Below are 16,503 nucleotides of genomic sequence, written 5' to 3'. Positions count from 1 at the left end.
AGGCAGAGCAGTGGTAAAGCAGCAGAAAAATTTGAAGGGCTTATAACTCTGTTCATCAGAGAACCACTGTCTTGTCCATGACTGATATTAAGCTATTGTCTTCTGTTCAAGCTGTTTGATTAAGGAGGCTTCATTTTTCTTTTTCTCTCCCCTGCCCCTAGCAGTGTCCTGTCTGTTGATAGTTTGCCTACAAAGGCTGCAGTACCATCACTAAACAATTAAAAAATAAAAAAAGACAAAAATGGTGTAATAAAATTTAGTAATTATCAAAATATCACAGAAAGTTAGGGCTTGAATTTATCAAAATTCCTATTCAAGAGGAAAAGTTCAGAGCTCTCTTGCACTATGTTATACCAATGCTTAGAGTGAGCAAACTACTGGAGATTTGACCGCTTTACTATCTTCTTAGCTATGCATTCAGGAGCTCCTTTGGAGCCTTTATAAAAGTTGAAGCAAGGATATCTTGGAGCTTATTGTGTGTTGCCTTTATGTATTTTCATTTCTGTAGTTTAGCCCAAGGCAATCTTCTTCTTGCATTCATTGAATAAGCTGAACTTATCTTGGATAATTTCTTGTGGGATAAATTAAATAAAACCAAACAATTTTATTTAATTTTATTTTACATCCAGTGAAGGCTACATTATCTCAAAGGAAATAGAAGCTTGAAATAGGGCAAGGTTTCCTCTTCACTACTCAAGCAAAGTATTGTTTGTTTGTTTGTGTTCCATTTTTCCAGACTGCAGAAAACCAGTGTGATAGGACAGGAAGTGGAAACAAGTCTGAAGTTAGCATCAATGAAGCATCAGTTGAAGGAGATCAACTAAGATTTCAGTCGGACACATCTCGAATGTGGACAAGGATTGATGAAAAGTAAGAGTAACACATTTCCTTTTAAGGGGTAAACAGTACTGGAAGTTTTAGGCCTATCTAAGCAAGGAAAAGATAGATCTCCTTGGGAGTTGAGCACTGCTTGTGTTCAGATGTAACAATGAAGATAGGGCTTTCCTTTTCATCCCCTCTGGCCCCCTTCCACTTCACTTGGTTCATTTCCTGCTTGAATTCAGCTCTGACTGAAGTTGTTCTAGTTCAGGGTGGTTGGCTCGACATGTTCTAGCTCATGGTCATAATTGGCTTGTGTTAACTGTGTTTTTTTTTTTTTTTTTCTTTTTTTTTTTTTGGCATTTTAAAAATAGGTGAATAAGTAGGAGAAAGGAAGAGGAGATAAGGGGCGGAACTGTAGGTTAGGAAGTGTTTATATGTTTGCTGGGAAAATGTGCCATCTGGCTTCTCCATCTGCCCTACTCATGAATTTTGAGAAAGGAAATGAAGGCTGCAGAAGATGAGGGGGCTGGTTCATTGTTTTGGGGGGCAATGGAAAAGGATGAAAAAAGGGACCTCTCCCATTCCCTTTGGAGACTCTTCTTCCTTCCGCTTTCCCAGCTATTCCCATTCACTTAACAGGGTATGTGTTGAAAAGTGAGTCTTGATTTGTTTGTTTCTGTTATAAGTAGGGCTAAAAGAGAAGCAGAGAGTGGTGAGGGAAGGTTGTTCACTGAAGGTAAAGTCATTGTGGCACCACAGTTACTCTGAAGAAGTAGCGAGCGATTTGTGTATTTTGGCTGTTGCTGTTGAAGCTGAATGAAGCTCTGCTGTGTACAAAAACAAAAGCTTTGAAGTGACAGCTTGGGTTCAGTTCTAGTTTGAGGGAGGGATGTTCTTTTTGTTTCAGCTCCTTTTCTGGTTAGAATGCAAATGCTAATTTTTAGTGCAACTCCTCTGTTGCATTAAGAACAAATGTTTCATGGCCAGTTGTGTTGTTAAAAGAGAATTTAATTAGTATTCAGCAGATGGGCATACTAGAATGAATACACTAACACTGTGGACTCTGAAACTTCTCTCTGAAATACTCATGAAATTTATCTTCTGGAAAAAAAGAAAGACGTGGAGTTACTATTTGCTGTCTTGGATCACTTATAGTTCTAGTCCAATAGTACTTGAGACCTAACAAGTAAAATCTAACTTAAACCACACATATCTTAAATATGCCTTTATGTAATATGACTAAAAGGTTGGGTTTGTTGTTTGCTCGTTTGTTTTCATCCTTGACATATAACTTCGTATGTTCTGTTAATGCTGTGTCACCTTGCAGGCTAAACTGCGGGATGGTAACTTACTGATGTTTTTTAGGATGGATTAAGTCTTCTGCATTTCCCTCCTCATTTTTTGGTGGGCTAGGTTAGAGAGCTATTTATAAAGCATGGAATCAAAGCAGGACACCTTTAACTATTTTACTGTAAAAGGGAAAATACCAGGTAAGTTAATAGGAAGACCTGTGCTGTATTTTGACACCCGAAAACAGATCAAAAACTTAGGAAAATGTGGTGACTGCCTTCACGTGTATACTCCTGTAATTGGAGATGGTTACCTTAGCAGTAAGAATGAGAACTTCTGTAAAGCTAAGACTGAGAAGTTTACTGCCAGTCCTGAAGAACTTTTACATCTCTGCTGCAAGGTATGTGAATCTATCACCATTTTATAAATTGAAAGTGAAAACTAAAATGGATTCAGATTTGCCTTAGGATGTTTTATCTTTAAATTGTAGTTCTTCAGCCAGTTCTATGCTACAGTCAATAGACCAAACTTGCGTGGCATTTTAAAGTCTTTTTATTGCTTAAAATATTTACATCTCTTAAGTCATGCTAACCTTCTCCCCAGTCGCAAGATCATTAACTGACACATTCAGAAAAATAATCCAGTAGTAGTTGCTATTTACAGTTTGGAGGCGTGGAAGAAAATTACTCATTCATTGAACGTTCACTGTGTGTATGCACACACACAGAGGCTATGTTCTTGCATGTATGTTGCATGTAGTGTGCAAAATGTTGAAATTAGAATTTTACTCCAAGCAAATACTTTGATTTACTAAAGAGCTTCCCTCTTTTCTTATTGTTTTTCTCCTATAACTTGAGAGAGAATTCATCTGTATGGTATTACTAGTACAGAGATTAAAACAGAGTTTACTGTATGGAAAATTACTACAATTAAGGTGCAAGTCAGCCCTAAAGAAAATAACATTGGTTGTGTACAAATTAAAAATTGCTTCACCAGTTGTATTTCAACCTCTATCTTGCATGGTTAGTCACTTTGTTACAGGGAGAAATCTTTAATTGGATATATGCTATCCGAGGGTTTATGCAATATGAATGAAACTAAATTGTTAGATAAAATTCTTCCATCTGTTTATGCAGTGAAGCACATGACTGTCAGAAGTGGCTGATTTAAGTGAGCTTACCTTTCCCTTACCCCTAGTAGGTCTGAACCTCTACCAGTGAGCTTTGATTGGAACATTTCTAAATAACACTATTTGCTGTTGCACAGCATATGGTGTGTTAATGCTTTCTTTTTATTTTTAGCATACCAGAACTATGTGTTCCTCCCTACAGCGTGAGCTGGCTTTCCTTGTTCACATTCCTTGCAGTCCATCTGCCTATAAATATTTTTAGAGTACGTAGAATTAATGATGCTAAGATACTGGTATGTTAAGAAATTAAGAATAAAAATGAAACAAATTTTTGTAGTATATTTGGCTAGAACCTTTGGCCAGAACTTTCTGATTTATTCTCCTCACCTCCTCCTACCCCCTCCCCACCTTGTTCTTCTATCAAGTAGCTTCCAGGTTTTAAACTAAAATATTAATGGAAGTTTTTCATGTAAAATCAACACTCATTTTATCTACTGGCAGCATCTTTGGGAACAAATCTGAAATTTTCTCCTGTGGAGTGCCTAATGTGTTGTGGATAGGAAATTTCAGAAGATGATTTGCTATTAGAGAAGGCAGTGTAAAAACTTTCCTTTCAGGCAGAAGAGGGTGGTTTTTAGGTGATTTTGGGAAGAATCACAGTGGTGGTTTTTGCTAGTCATTGTGAAGTGAAGAAGCCTAAAAGAGGGTATATGTCTGTTGGGCATAATTTAGCCAGTAAGATGCATTTTCTGAGGGGTGGTCCTCGTTGGATAATCCTAATCCTGGGCCAAAAATAAACTATTGTGCTGGGAGGTGGTATGAAATAGTATTTGCAAAGAAGTTGCTGTGTTTTGTTATTCTTACGTTGGTGATTACTGATGTAAAAAATATTAATAAATTTACTGTTGTCTGTAGCTCGCAAGTTGCATTTTGCGCAGTGGACCTCACAAGATTATTGGTAATACTTGAGGAGTAATGATTGCTCTGATGGAACCTTGAATTTAAACTGCTGTTTAGCAATGGTGTCCCAGAACTTGTGATCTGATAATGAAAAAGGAGAGGAAGAAGATGATAGAAAGATCCATTATCTCTGGCTGCATTTATACCACTGCTCTGACATCTTGGCTTAGGAAGCTTTATGTTTAGAAAAGAGATAAAATTGCGAATAGAATTGGCCAAATATTCCCAGTGTCTGTCACCATTTGACTCTGCGATCTGTGGTGTAAATTGCTCTGCCTAAAAGATACAGCTCTTCATTCATTTATGCAGCAGCAAGCAATTTATTTCTTTGTTAAATTAAAATTTATTTTACTGTCATTATATGACACACTTCATTTTAATTAAGCAGCGGTAGTTAAATGGGTGTTTGTCAATGCCAGTGTCTAACTTTAAAGAGTTCCTCTGTGAACAGTTGGATCATAACTATGTCTCAGTCTTTACCAGTTCTAAATTGATATTTAGCTAGATGTAGAGCAATGTACACCCACAATCTTCTACATAATGGTTTTCTCATTAATCTTTGTGTTTTCTAACACAGTACACTTTTTCCCAGTATTGAAATGATTTTGAGGTTAGAATTTTGTGTTTAAATCAACATAGACTTAAACTGATAAATGGACATACTGTTCTTATCAGCAGCTGCTCAAAAAACTTCCATATCACTGGCACAAGTCTAGACTCCATCAAGAAAGAAGCAAGCAGAACTGATGCTGCTTCTAACTTCATCTGGATCAGCAAGGCAGACATTAAGTCAGAACCATTTGACCCTTCATTGAGTGTTGTATCTAGGCCTGGATCCTCTTTGGCAGAATGCTCTGGAAAGTAAGTCTTAAAAATGGTTTGCTTCCTTAGTCTGTGGTAAACTACTTGCACAAAACATTCTGTTTCTGACATGTCAGTGTCCAAAATTTGATGTAAAAGCATGTCCATCTTGTCCCCTTTATATTAATTTTTCTCAATAATGTAGCCTTTTCTTCCAGGCCTTCATGCAAGTGAAGCAGTGTCCAACCTAGGTGAATTGCTTCAAATGAGTATTGAAAGGGTTAGGTTCCAATTAAAAGTGCACTGGTTGTATGCTTTCAGTAGCAGGGTGACTCAAAATAACCTTTGTCAGATGTCTTTAACCTCTCCAGTTGCCTTGTCAGTGATTGTGACTCAGAAGCTGAAGTCCTACCACTGACATCTGCTAAATCTGGAGGGCTCAACTGCTAGTCTGACTGCTTTGGCAGCTTGGAGACAGGCTATGGACTGATGTGTTACTGTAGTGACAGCAGCCTTTCTTGGATGCTATCTCACGTTTCAGAGAAGAAAGTCCCTTCGTCCCTTGTTTTCCTGTACACTGGGGTTTAAAACAGTATTATCCCAGGTAACTGAGCTTAATGTGGGCTCATAATAAAATCTATATTTAAGGGAACCTCTCAGGCCCGTTATGCTTATATGAACGCTTTGTCTACGTTCTAGGCAGAAACAATAAATCTGGTATCTGGGGGGAGGTGGTGAACTTAACATGATACAGGAGGTGGTTGGTCTGCAGTCCCCTGAGCCTGAAAGAAAGTAGGTGGCTGCCCCTGTCGGATCAGATGTATAATAAACAAGGAATGAAGAGATTGAAGTCTTTACTACTGTATGAATGGATAATATTAATCTGCTAGCCAATTACTATGCCCATCTACAGAGCACTCTAGCAGACCACGTCAGAACTGTTGTAAAAGGGCTCTTGAGAATTTTTCCCTTTAAAAGCTGATGGGATAGGACTCCCTGAGCCAATTTTACTTCCCAAACCAACCTGTTGTGGGATTTTAGCCACTTAGACCATCTCTCTCTGCTTCAGGGCTACTCTATAATGTTTCATGCGGAAGAGCTGATTTTTTTTTCTTTTAATTAATATGAGTGAGCTTGGGACCTCATGATAGTCTTTGATGGATTTATGGTTCTTTCCTTTGAATATCTGGACAGCTTCTTGTTTCTCCCCTTTCTATATTAAAGCTATGTTGTACTTCGACTTTATTCGTTAAGAGTAAAGTTGATCTCCCTCCCCCTCACTGGAACTGATCTAGCTATCTCCAGGCATCTGTCATGATGAAGCAGGTCTTTTGTTGAGGGAAGTGAATAAAAATCATCCTTTCTTTTTAGATTAAAAAATCTCCCTATTCCGTTCATGGTTTACGCAAAAAGTTTAGTGATGCATAACTCCACCTATAGATTATCAGAATGGTTTTCAAGTTATCTCAAGTTCTGCTTGGGAAGCAGGGGAAAGAATCTTACGGGTCATGCTCCAGCCCATTCCTTTGCAGTTCAGCTATCCTTAATGTTTAGTAGAAATACATATACATAGGGTGTATATGCAAACTGTGTTCATGCATTCAGTCTGAATGATTCCAGAGGAGATACTGTTTTGTGCTGTCTGGTATGCTGTCCTGCAGAAGTAGAGTATCTTGCCAGAGTCAGGATAAGTAGGTTACAGAACAGCTATATAGCCATCCTGTGCACAACCTGATTAAAGTCTTTCTGACTGACTTGTAGCCTTCCCTGCCTACTGAATCTTTGAAAGGAGAGCTTTGCAGTGGTCACCCAGCAACTGTGTACACAACAGACTGGTTTCCTTCCCTCACTTCTTTAAGTTACAATATCTTGATTTCTCCTGGGTTATAAGATGCTATTGAGTGCTAAGTTACAATTGAAGTGTTCCTTTCCAGAAAAAGTCCACAGATCTAACGGCAAGTTACTGTAAATTGAAATAACAATAGATTTGACATCTTGTAATTTTAAGTCTGTAGACATAGAAAAACATTTCCTTTTTTTTTTTAATATTTCATTGCTGGTTACCCTAGCTGCGTCTGAGTATGTTTGTCTTTTGGGTAGGTTTTAAGAGTTGTGTAAAATTAAAACTGCACAAACTATGCTTTGTGTATGTGGTTTGGGGGGTGCTTTGTTTGTTTTTTAACATCTGCAATATTTCCTACAGATTTAAATATAATTACATAGATGCATTAACAAGGTAGGACTTAGTCCTGAATTTACAATCTGTGTAATTGTCCTCTTAAAAATACAGCTTCTTTTGTAACAGTTATTGGAAATTTTTCAACTGTTTTTGAAGATTTTTGAAGCCAGCAGGATTTACAGTTTTGTGTTGAATAGCTTTGAAAACAAACTGGTCTGCATAATGAAGTTATTAAACCTGAGATTAGCTTTAGTAAGGATGAGAATAAACTAAACTATAATAAAAATATTCAAGTTCACTCACTAGGTAAAGAGTATCTTGACAAAGGTAACTTCTGAAAAGGTAGGGAAATTTGCAACCAAAATGTCAGAAAATCTTATTTGTAAAGAATCTCTAAAAAAGACTTTATGATTTTGGGTGGATCTGTTAGAAAATAATTTCTCTCTGACCTCAAAGCATGCAATTTCCCTGGAAATAAGGGAGGAGGTATGTAAGAAAGCTACAGCAAGGCAGCTGAAAAGATAGTGATGCCAGTGTATTTCTTCACACTTCTTCCCATCAGTTTCACACACATGGCTGAAGACATTCTAAGATGGAGCAAGGACATGCTCTAAAGAAAGTAGTCCAGTTGTTTTCCACAACTTGTAAGGTATTTTCTAACACTAGTGGAAGAGTTGCTGTGCGTTTGAATTAAATTCCTATATTTGTTTTCAGTATTTGGAAAAAAACTGAAGAAAACTGTTCTAAAAATATTTATGACTGAAATTATGCAGTATATTATTAATGTAGCTTATGTTTAAGTTTACATTCTCTTTCCAGGGTACATCCATCTGATATAAACTGGGTACTCAAACATCGCAATAGGAGTTGTGGAAGTCAAGAACATTTAGTAAGAAAAAGATAAATACTATTTTCTTCTGCATTCTATTTATTTACATAAAGGGATTTATTATAACCTAAGACTATAGTGTTTCTAATACTGTCTTTTTCTTGTTTATATGAATCTTGTTTTGGCAGTTGTCTGTGTTGATCAGAAAAATATCAGACATTTAGAGAATTGTTTAGCCTATGCTTTGTCCTATGATTTTAAAGTAGTAAAACCCATAAGTGTCTTACCTTTATTGCGCCTCACTTCTTCTCATAAATCCATCACAGGAAGGAGAGAATTGAGCTTGAGCTATCACGCTTCCTAGCTCTGCATTTCCACTCTTAGACCATTCTCTGAGTTGGGTTCATGCAATTGCTTTTGCATTTGAATGGTGAACTGAATTGTAGAACTGATCCAGCTTAAAAATTTACCTCATCATCTTTGGCAGTGAAGTAACATAGTTACTGCAGCACACTGGAAGAGGTAGCACAGTAGGGAGGAAGTAAATGGGTTGAATAACATAGTAATGTTGTATGGGGAAGGGTATGGAGGGAAATATTTAGCAAATATTGCCAGCCTTTTGCATTCTGAGGTCATCCACAGTGCTCTCTATGTATTTTTGAAGAAGCAGCACATAACTATGTTTTCATAATTATGTCTTCAGCTATGTTCATGGAGCTTCTTTAATAACATCACTAGTGTACCTGCAAGTGGGGTACTCTAGTGGTCCAGTGTGAGTGAGTGTGTGTGTGTGTGTGTGTAAGAGAGAGAGAGAGAGAGAGAGAGATACAGACAGATAGAAGACAGGCTTGGTAAAAGAAAAACTCAAGACAGCTTTAGAGTACAGAATTTGGTTTATAGTATTTGTTACTAAGACTTCTATCTCAGCACTGAGTAGAGGACCTTAATGATCATTATGGAAACAAAAGAAACCATAACCTGCTATTTGTAATGTCCCTAAAAAAATGTGACCGTGGGATCTGATTTTGATTCTTATATAGCGGAGGGGAGAGTGATACATTGCCAGAACTGTGAAGTCCAAATGCTATATCTGTATTTAATACTTAGTCTACAAAATATAGAAAACTACCAGATGATGGGTTTTGTCTTGTTTTTAACATATACTCTGAATATGACAGCCAGTATGAGTATGCAGCCTAACAAGTAAAAAATGCCAACAGTAAATTCAAAAATAGATTCAAATTGATTTCTGTTTTGCTAGATAAAGTTGATGACAGCTGCAATTGCAGTTGCAGCATAGATAGCATTTCCGTCTCCAACTGTCCATTGAATTGTAGTGTGTGGTTGCTATAACAGTAGTTTTAACCAAACTTGGAAGCAAACAGTAGAAACCTATAGAAACTACAATAATTTGTGACTTTCTCTAGTATATCTTATAATTCCCCCACCCACCTACCCCAGAAAACCCTAGTATTTGGAAAAAGTTTTTAGATGTCAAACTACTTTTTCTTTTTTTTTTTCCCCCTCCTCTCCTTCATTGAAAACATACAGGAATCTGAACAACCAACAGACAACAGTGGATTAAACACAGAAGCAGAAGATTACAGTTCTACCTGTTCAGACTCAGGTAAAAGTCGTAGATTGAGATTAACTATTCTCAGTTGGCCTGTTTTCAGTTCTGTTTTTTTTTCTGTTCAGACTGAAGAGGGAGTTGTTAAATAGCCATTAGTGTGTGGAGAGGAGGCAAGCCATGAAAGATTCCTCAAACACAGAGGATGTATTTCCCCTATACTGGAATCATATCTTTGAATAGCCTGAAAAGGTGGACTAATTTAACATAGTATTATGTTACTGAATTTATTGCTGTTAATTTTGCCTGTCAAATATATAGTTAAAACCGCTCACTGGTACTTTGGAGTGTTTTTACTGTGCAGTGGGCTACAGTAAACCAATGCCAGAGCTATTCCTCTATGAAGAAAGCTTGCCCATGTTCAGGAGTTGAGAACTCTTCTGCAGCTGGCAGAACAGTTATTTTGTGGAAGTGCTTATGTTTGGAACATGAAATAGCATGAAATACAGGTTTTGAATAACTTAATTGTTGATGTAGTATGTGTTTGCTAAGCTAGTTTCAGGTTAGATAAAAGTTGTTGCCTTACTGTGTTTGATTTATGAGCCCTTTGTTGCCATAATGATCATAAATACTGTTTAATGAAATCCTACTTGAGGAAACAAAATCTTGAAAAATTGTCTGTGCTAACAGAATTTATCATATTGTGTCAGTTTTTCTTTTTGGAATAAAACAAAGCTTTTGTGTCACTTTTAATAAAAAAGAAAAAAAGAAAAGGGGAGAGGGGTTGGAAATAAATACAAAAGAATATATGTCAGAATCTTCCTTTTTGAAAAAAAAATAGATCCTGAATGGAAGTGGATTTCTTGAAACGTTATCATAGTTTAATTTAAAACTCTTTGTGCAGTCTTTATTTCATCATTGCCCCATCTTGAGTGCTGACTGTTACTTTTTTTTTTTTAAGGGCATATTGAGAAGAGAAGAAAAACTAATCACTTTTCCACCGAAAAAACTGAGCAGCACTTCAGATGCACAAATCTGAGCACAAATCAGATGCACAATGACAGCATGAAACTAAGTGAAAGAGTATTGTTTTTGGAAGAAAGGTCTCTTCAGAAGCTCTCTGAAATTTCGTCTACCTTGTCCACTCTAGCCAGTTACATCATGAACACAGAGAAATCTCAAAGACTGTCCCAAGTTCAAGGAGAATTAACTGAAAGCTAAGCCTCTTAGGGGCCACTTTTAATTTAAGGAGATCCTAGTATGTGCAGAGTTTGGACTCCTAGGAAGGAACAGTCTTTCAGATATTTAAATGGCGTAATACTTCAAGGTAGCAGATAAGCTTTAAACCTGACTGAAGTGCTATGGACAGCATTTGATACTATAAACATTCCAGGATGGTTTACCTGTAGTCTTCTGTGCTTGTTCAGAGGCAATATACATGCAAACTCTGTGACCAACTTGTCTTTTGCCTTCATAGTGATCAATATAGACAAATCAATAAAGCTAATTGGATTTGAAATGCAAATCATAGTGTTTGAGACTTGCAGGACCTGTGCCTCTTCACCTACCTTATTACAAGAACCTCTAAATATCATGCCCTTTAGTCAGGGCAAATAGTGGTCTCAAGGAGAATCAGAGTATTGTGTTTAAGATCTCTGTCACCCTGCCTCTGGCTACCATGGATCATTTTCAGTTGTTTGTTTTGAATCATGTTTGTTTTTAATACAGATATATCTATAGACTCTTGTCCCTTGGGCTTTGGTTTTACTCGGGGTGTGACATAATAAGAATTTACACAGTTTGCATTTTGGACTTGCAAGGGATGGCCCATAAGGAAGCAACAGCCCATTGGGAATGCTTTGCACAAGTAATGCATCTATACCCCTCTTATTTATTCCACTGTGGTGTAAGAAAATTGGATGTAAGAGAAGATAAATGAAGTTTATATCCGAAGAATGTTGTTACATGAGCGCTATTTTTCATGATGTGTATTTGTAAATATATGCAAGAATATTGTAGTACAGAGTATGCAGCCCAAACTACTTCTCTTTAAACCACTTCAAAACTGAGCTTTCATTGACCAAAACTAAGAGAATACAGGACTGCTATGGGATGACCTCTTATGCTAGAGCAGTGGGTAAGTGCATAAGAGACTAGTGCTATCATGATTCGAACCACACGATACCAAAACAACAAGGTAGTGATATGAATAGATATCTAGCTTTATCCGCTTGGCTTCTTGCACAGTGTTACATGGTGCTACCTGCATAGCCCCCATGGAAGCCCTAAGAAAGGGGAAATGGCAGCAGATGAGGCTGTTTTCTCTGTCTCTTCCCTGTAGGCAGCGCTCTCCCAGTCGCTGGATCAGCTAGGTCTTGGGCTGGAACACCAACACGTGTAGGGTCTGTGAGTCCTGGGGAGGGGCAACAAGGTTTGGGAGGAACAGAAAAGGATCCCATGTATCTTGGGAATAAGGGTACTCCCTAAGCCCTAACAATGCTTCTTACTGCAATATGAAATCTGGTGGGGCTTTAGGGTTTAGTGAAGGGATGGTGAGAGATCTGTTTCTTCTCTTCCCAAATTCCTCAGATTTCGTGATACTCTGTTTTATAGCGCTATGATGCTGTTCTGGTGAAGGGAGAGTGCAAACACTACTGTGAAAGATGTAAATAGCTTGACCTGTCTCAGAACTGAGATCATTATCAGATTTCTGCAAATTAAACGGAGGAAAATTTTATTGCAGAGTGGATAAAGATGATGGATAGCACTGTTCATAAAGATACTGAGAAGTAAAATAGTCCCAGATTAAAAACTGGCAAGCTCTACTAAGCGAAGGCTTGTAGAATAGTACAACATGAAGCTTTAAGAAACACCAGCAAGCAATTAACTTGTGCTAGAACTATTTGTAATACAGTAAAACTAACTGAAGGGCTACTTAAGTTGTACATTACAAATATTTCATGCTAATTATTAATATCTTCCAATTCTTAAGCCTTAAACCTGCACAAAACTTTTTTTCTTTTTTTTTTCCTAAAATGAGGTCAGGGAAGGAAGACTTCCTCAGCTCTTAAAGCTGGAAATTAAATTATATAGCTTGGTGTTTTTCAAAAAGGCAAGGTTCAATGTACGAGTGAAATGTACAAAAATAAGAGCATCGTTCCACTTCTGTACAAGAAAAAGAGATATTTGATACAGCATTTTACCTCTTCAAATAGTAACTTGAACATATCATTTGAAACATTATACAATTCTGCCAATCAACTCCTGTTTTCAAGTGTATGTCGTAAACGTATTAACATGTAAGACAGAAATCAATACTATGTCCAGATAGAATCATAGTCTTTCTGCTTACAATGCATTTGTAGCTAGACAAATGCAACCTGGTAGGAGCTTGCTTACATGTATATCAGAATGAAAAAAAATTGAGCAGTTACTATAACCTTATGTGCTTATATATTGCTTAAGTTTTATCATTCCTGTTACCCTGAAGAGCTAAGCCATAAACTTAACTGTAGCATCTCATCCCAGGAATGATCTAATGAATGACAACTAGTTTGTTATAGAATGCTGTAGCCTGCTAATGTTATGAAAAAGGAACAGTTGTACAATGCATCTCAAAATTGAAATACTTCATCCTATTTTCCTGTAAACTACCAGACTATTAGTTCTCAATGTCTTTTTTTTTTTCTGTGCCATTGTACTTTGCACACTGTCTGTTCTTAGTGCAAGTTGAAACAGATCCAGCTGACCTTGTCTCTTGCAAGAAGACTTTGAAATTTGATTTGCAATATCTCTTAACAAAGCAAAATATCAACTGTCATTTGCTGTGAAAATTGTGGAACATCTGTGAAGCATTAATATTGTGGGCATCATACTAGTTTAGTTCCATAAAATAGCATCTTACGGCACACATTTCATTCAAGATGCTTTTGAGTTGTTCAGCATACTTGGTAGAGTATAGAAAGAGATTCATTTTACTGTATTTTTACTATTCATTAGGCTAGCAGTTTTTCTTGACATCTCCTTTCTATCGGACTCAATAGCTGACTCTATAGCTAATAGGTCTGAAATCTAAAGACTGTTTACTTTGGAAAGAGGTCTCCTTAGGGACTGCCTGACTTTATTCTTGAGAATTAGTCCAAATGTTTTTGTTGTGCAATATGCTTATGTTTTCTTATATCGTTTAATTTGTTATATATATGATCTATTATGTGTGCCCTTTTTTTTTTCCAGCTAACTAGCTATTCTTTTAGCCTTTCTACTAAAATAAAGAACTTTCTGATAACACAGGATTGGGTGAAAGAACATGCTCTCTGCACCTGTAAATCGCTCCTTAAACTTTACTAACCTTTTCTCTCCTTTGTGCAATCCAGTCATAGGTGAGAGCAAAAGAGTGAGGGCTAAGTGGTAGAAGTGACAGTTTAAATTGACATAGCTTTGAAAAGCTGAATAATTTTGTACTTGAATTATCTCAGTTGAAAATGTCATCAGAAACTGAGGAACTCAAACTCTGAAAAGTCCGTTTGAGCTACATGTTTGTTTTGTTACAGTCATTAGCAGTTCTTAAGGTAATAGAGGAGGCAAGTGTCTAGCTATGTCTATATTACACCTGTATTAGCAAGTAACTAGTCAAAATGGAAGTGGGACAGTAGATCAAAGTAGTTAGTGTTGAGGTTTCTTCACCTCTGTTGTTCTGTGTAGGGATAATGGTGATTGAGATTCAGATACAGTCTACGTGTGTTGTTTGATGCTTTCTGAAGGGAAGGAATCATGATCTCTTGCTTCAAATGAGGGTCTCCCCAAGGAAGCACTATGCTGTCCTTAATCTGTTTTATACAATCAATATTAAGTGCCCAGCATAATTGGCTGTGACTGTATAAAAAGGGTTACTGCTCCTTGTCTTGCATGTACTGGGCCATTAAGAAATGTTTATAGATGTATTAGCAGGCTTTATCAGAAGGATTTAGGACACCTGTAAGTCTAGCCTGGGCATCTATGAAGACAATGAAACTTTCTTCACAAGAAGGGACAGGTTTATCTGGCATATTTGGGTATCTGTCTGTACCATTGGAGCATCCTGTGTTGCTGCATCTTCTGACAGTGACAGTGTTTTTCCTATATGCAGAGGTAGAAATTATGTCTGGCTAATCTAATAGAGAGCAAGCCCTGAGCAACAGGCTTGATACCAACATTCCCCGTATCCTCTGAACTATGATTACTTGCTCTGTCCTTCATGACCTGTCTGCAGATACAGGAAGACCTTGCCTTACAGAGTGGAATAACAGGGACAAGTTTCTGTAGCAGCTGTAATGTGCAGCTCTCTGCAGGTGTTCAGGACAGCAAGGACTGTGCTTACTTTACCTCCCCTCTTCCTGAGGGCTACAAACATGCTGCATCTCTACAAGTGGACTGGGTGACATGGGGAAGGATAACATGCCTTTCCATGAAATAATCGTATGTGAGCACTAAAAAAGATAAGGAACAACACAGAAATTTTGGGAAGCTTATCTTCACTGTGTAAGAAAGGGGTTTTCATAGTCCCTTGTATCTCCTTAAGGCTTTGCTGCTTCACTTGTTCTATCACCCGTTCTTTTGACATGCATGATTAGTCTGATTTGCCTTCATTTAGCCCTTTCCTGTGCACTGAGTGATATCCTTTATGGTACCACCATAGCTCCGAGGAAATCCCCTCTCCTGAAGTATTGTTACATTCCTCACAGCCTTGTCTGAGGATATAGTGGCCAGTGCAGCCAGCCTCACTCAGGAGGAGGATTGGGCAGTCCCATAATCTACAACTTCCAAAATGAGCTGGGGGGGGGGGGCGGCGGCAGTGGAGAGAAATGGGGAAAAGGGAAAAAGAGGGATAATGCAGCCAACAACTTTCCTGCAGAGGCTGACATGCCTTACTTCAGTTTGACAGAGTTCAGATTGACAGAACTGGGCCCATGTGCTGTAAGGACAAGCACAACCATCTGAATGTGGAAAAAACAGGAGAAAGCCTGGCAGTCCAGATGCTGTCTAGGCTGATGCTCTGTATCAGCCATCAGATGGTACTGGTCCTGTTTCTGTATCAAACCGAGCTTCTTCCTTCCAGATCTTCCAACAGCTGCCTTCCAACCTAGGCCTGGGAGCAGATTTGTTGGCTCTGGATCCCTTTCACAGCTGCTACTCCAGCCTCTTGCTGCGAGAGTGCAGGTGGGCCAAAACCCAATGTCAGCACCACTGAGGAGTTTTTTTTACCCAAAACACTGCATTGCTCCTGAGAGCTGCAATACTGCCTCCAGGACAGCCTCCGCTCGTTGTTCTTGTGGATGTGGGATAGGGATGAAAATATGTTATTTTATGTAGTGTCCCAATTATTTCATGATTTTATGACAGTTAAGGGAAGGAAGAGGCTGTCTCATCAGGTTCTGCCTCATACAAGGTTTGCTGGGATGCTGGAACCAAGCGGGGTACATGTAGCTTTACTCACTAGGGACAGGGGTTAGTGTTGTGATACAGGTAGTTCCTATGCAGATTTCTCCCATAGCTCATGGGCCCAAAGGAGTATCTTTTAAAAGCACAGTAGGCCCTCTGGCTAGCCTGGAAAAATACTCTGCTGCTTTGCAGATCTGAGCAGTCTTCTCATGAGAAAATTTCTACACCTGCCTTTCCCTCTTCTATCCTAGAGATCATTATGGAAAGGCCTTACTTAACCTTACCAAGGTTGGAAGCAGGAGCTCTAGCACAGGGGGTGCTGAGGTTGGGTGTGGTGGACAGCGATCTGGAGAGGGGTCCCTGGATGTGCTTGTGTGGAGTCAAAGATGCAAAAGTAGAGGGCATGTGCTCCTCCAAATTCTCCCACATGGTGACTCACAGTGAGTTCCTGCCTGTGTGGCAAACTGCCATCCAGCGATTTCTTCAGGTGCTGTGTAGTGTGCCAG

At 38.3% G+C, this 16,503-nt stretch overlaps 1 protein-coding gene across 9 annotated transcripts in view; it reads left to right on the top strand.

Moving 5' to 3' along the window:
• Positions 1–13,869, top strand: part of LOC134138645 (heat shock factor protein 2-like) — a 28,241-nt gene extending 14,372 nt beyond the window's left edge. For 5 of the 9 annotated variants that reach the window (XM_062572606.1, XM_062572607.1, XM_062572608.1 and 2 more), the window contains 5 exons: positions 737–870; positions 4,877–5,062; positions 8,001–8,070; positions 9,562–9,637; positions 10,542–13,869. In XM_062572606.1, coding sequence (XP_062428590.1) covers positions 737–870; positions 4,877–5,062; positions 8,001–8,070; positions 9,562–9,637; positions 10,542–10,801 — 726 coding nt within the window. In that variant the 3' untranslated portion in view covers positions 10,802–13,869. The remainder of the gene's footprint in view (positions 1–736; positions 871–4,876; positions 5,063–8,000; positions 8,071–9,561; positions 9,638–10,541) is intronic. The other 4 variants (XM_062572605.1, XM_062572604.1, XM_062572609.1 and 1 more) reach the window with 4 other exon arrangements.
• The last annotated feature ends 2,634 nt before the right edge of the window (positions 13,870–16,503 follow it).

The sequence above is a fragment of the Rhea pennata genome, chromosome 3 (genome assembly GCF_028389875.1).
Source record: "Rhea pennata isolate bPtePen1 chromosome 3, bPtePen1.pri, whole genome shotgun sequence".
NCBI classification, from domain to species: Eukaryota; Metazoa; Chordata; class Aves; order Rheiformes; family Rheidae; genus Rhea; species Rhea pennata.
This window is presented reverse-complemented; position numbering and strand designations above follow the sequence as displayed.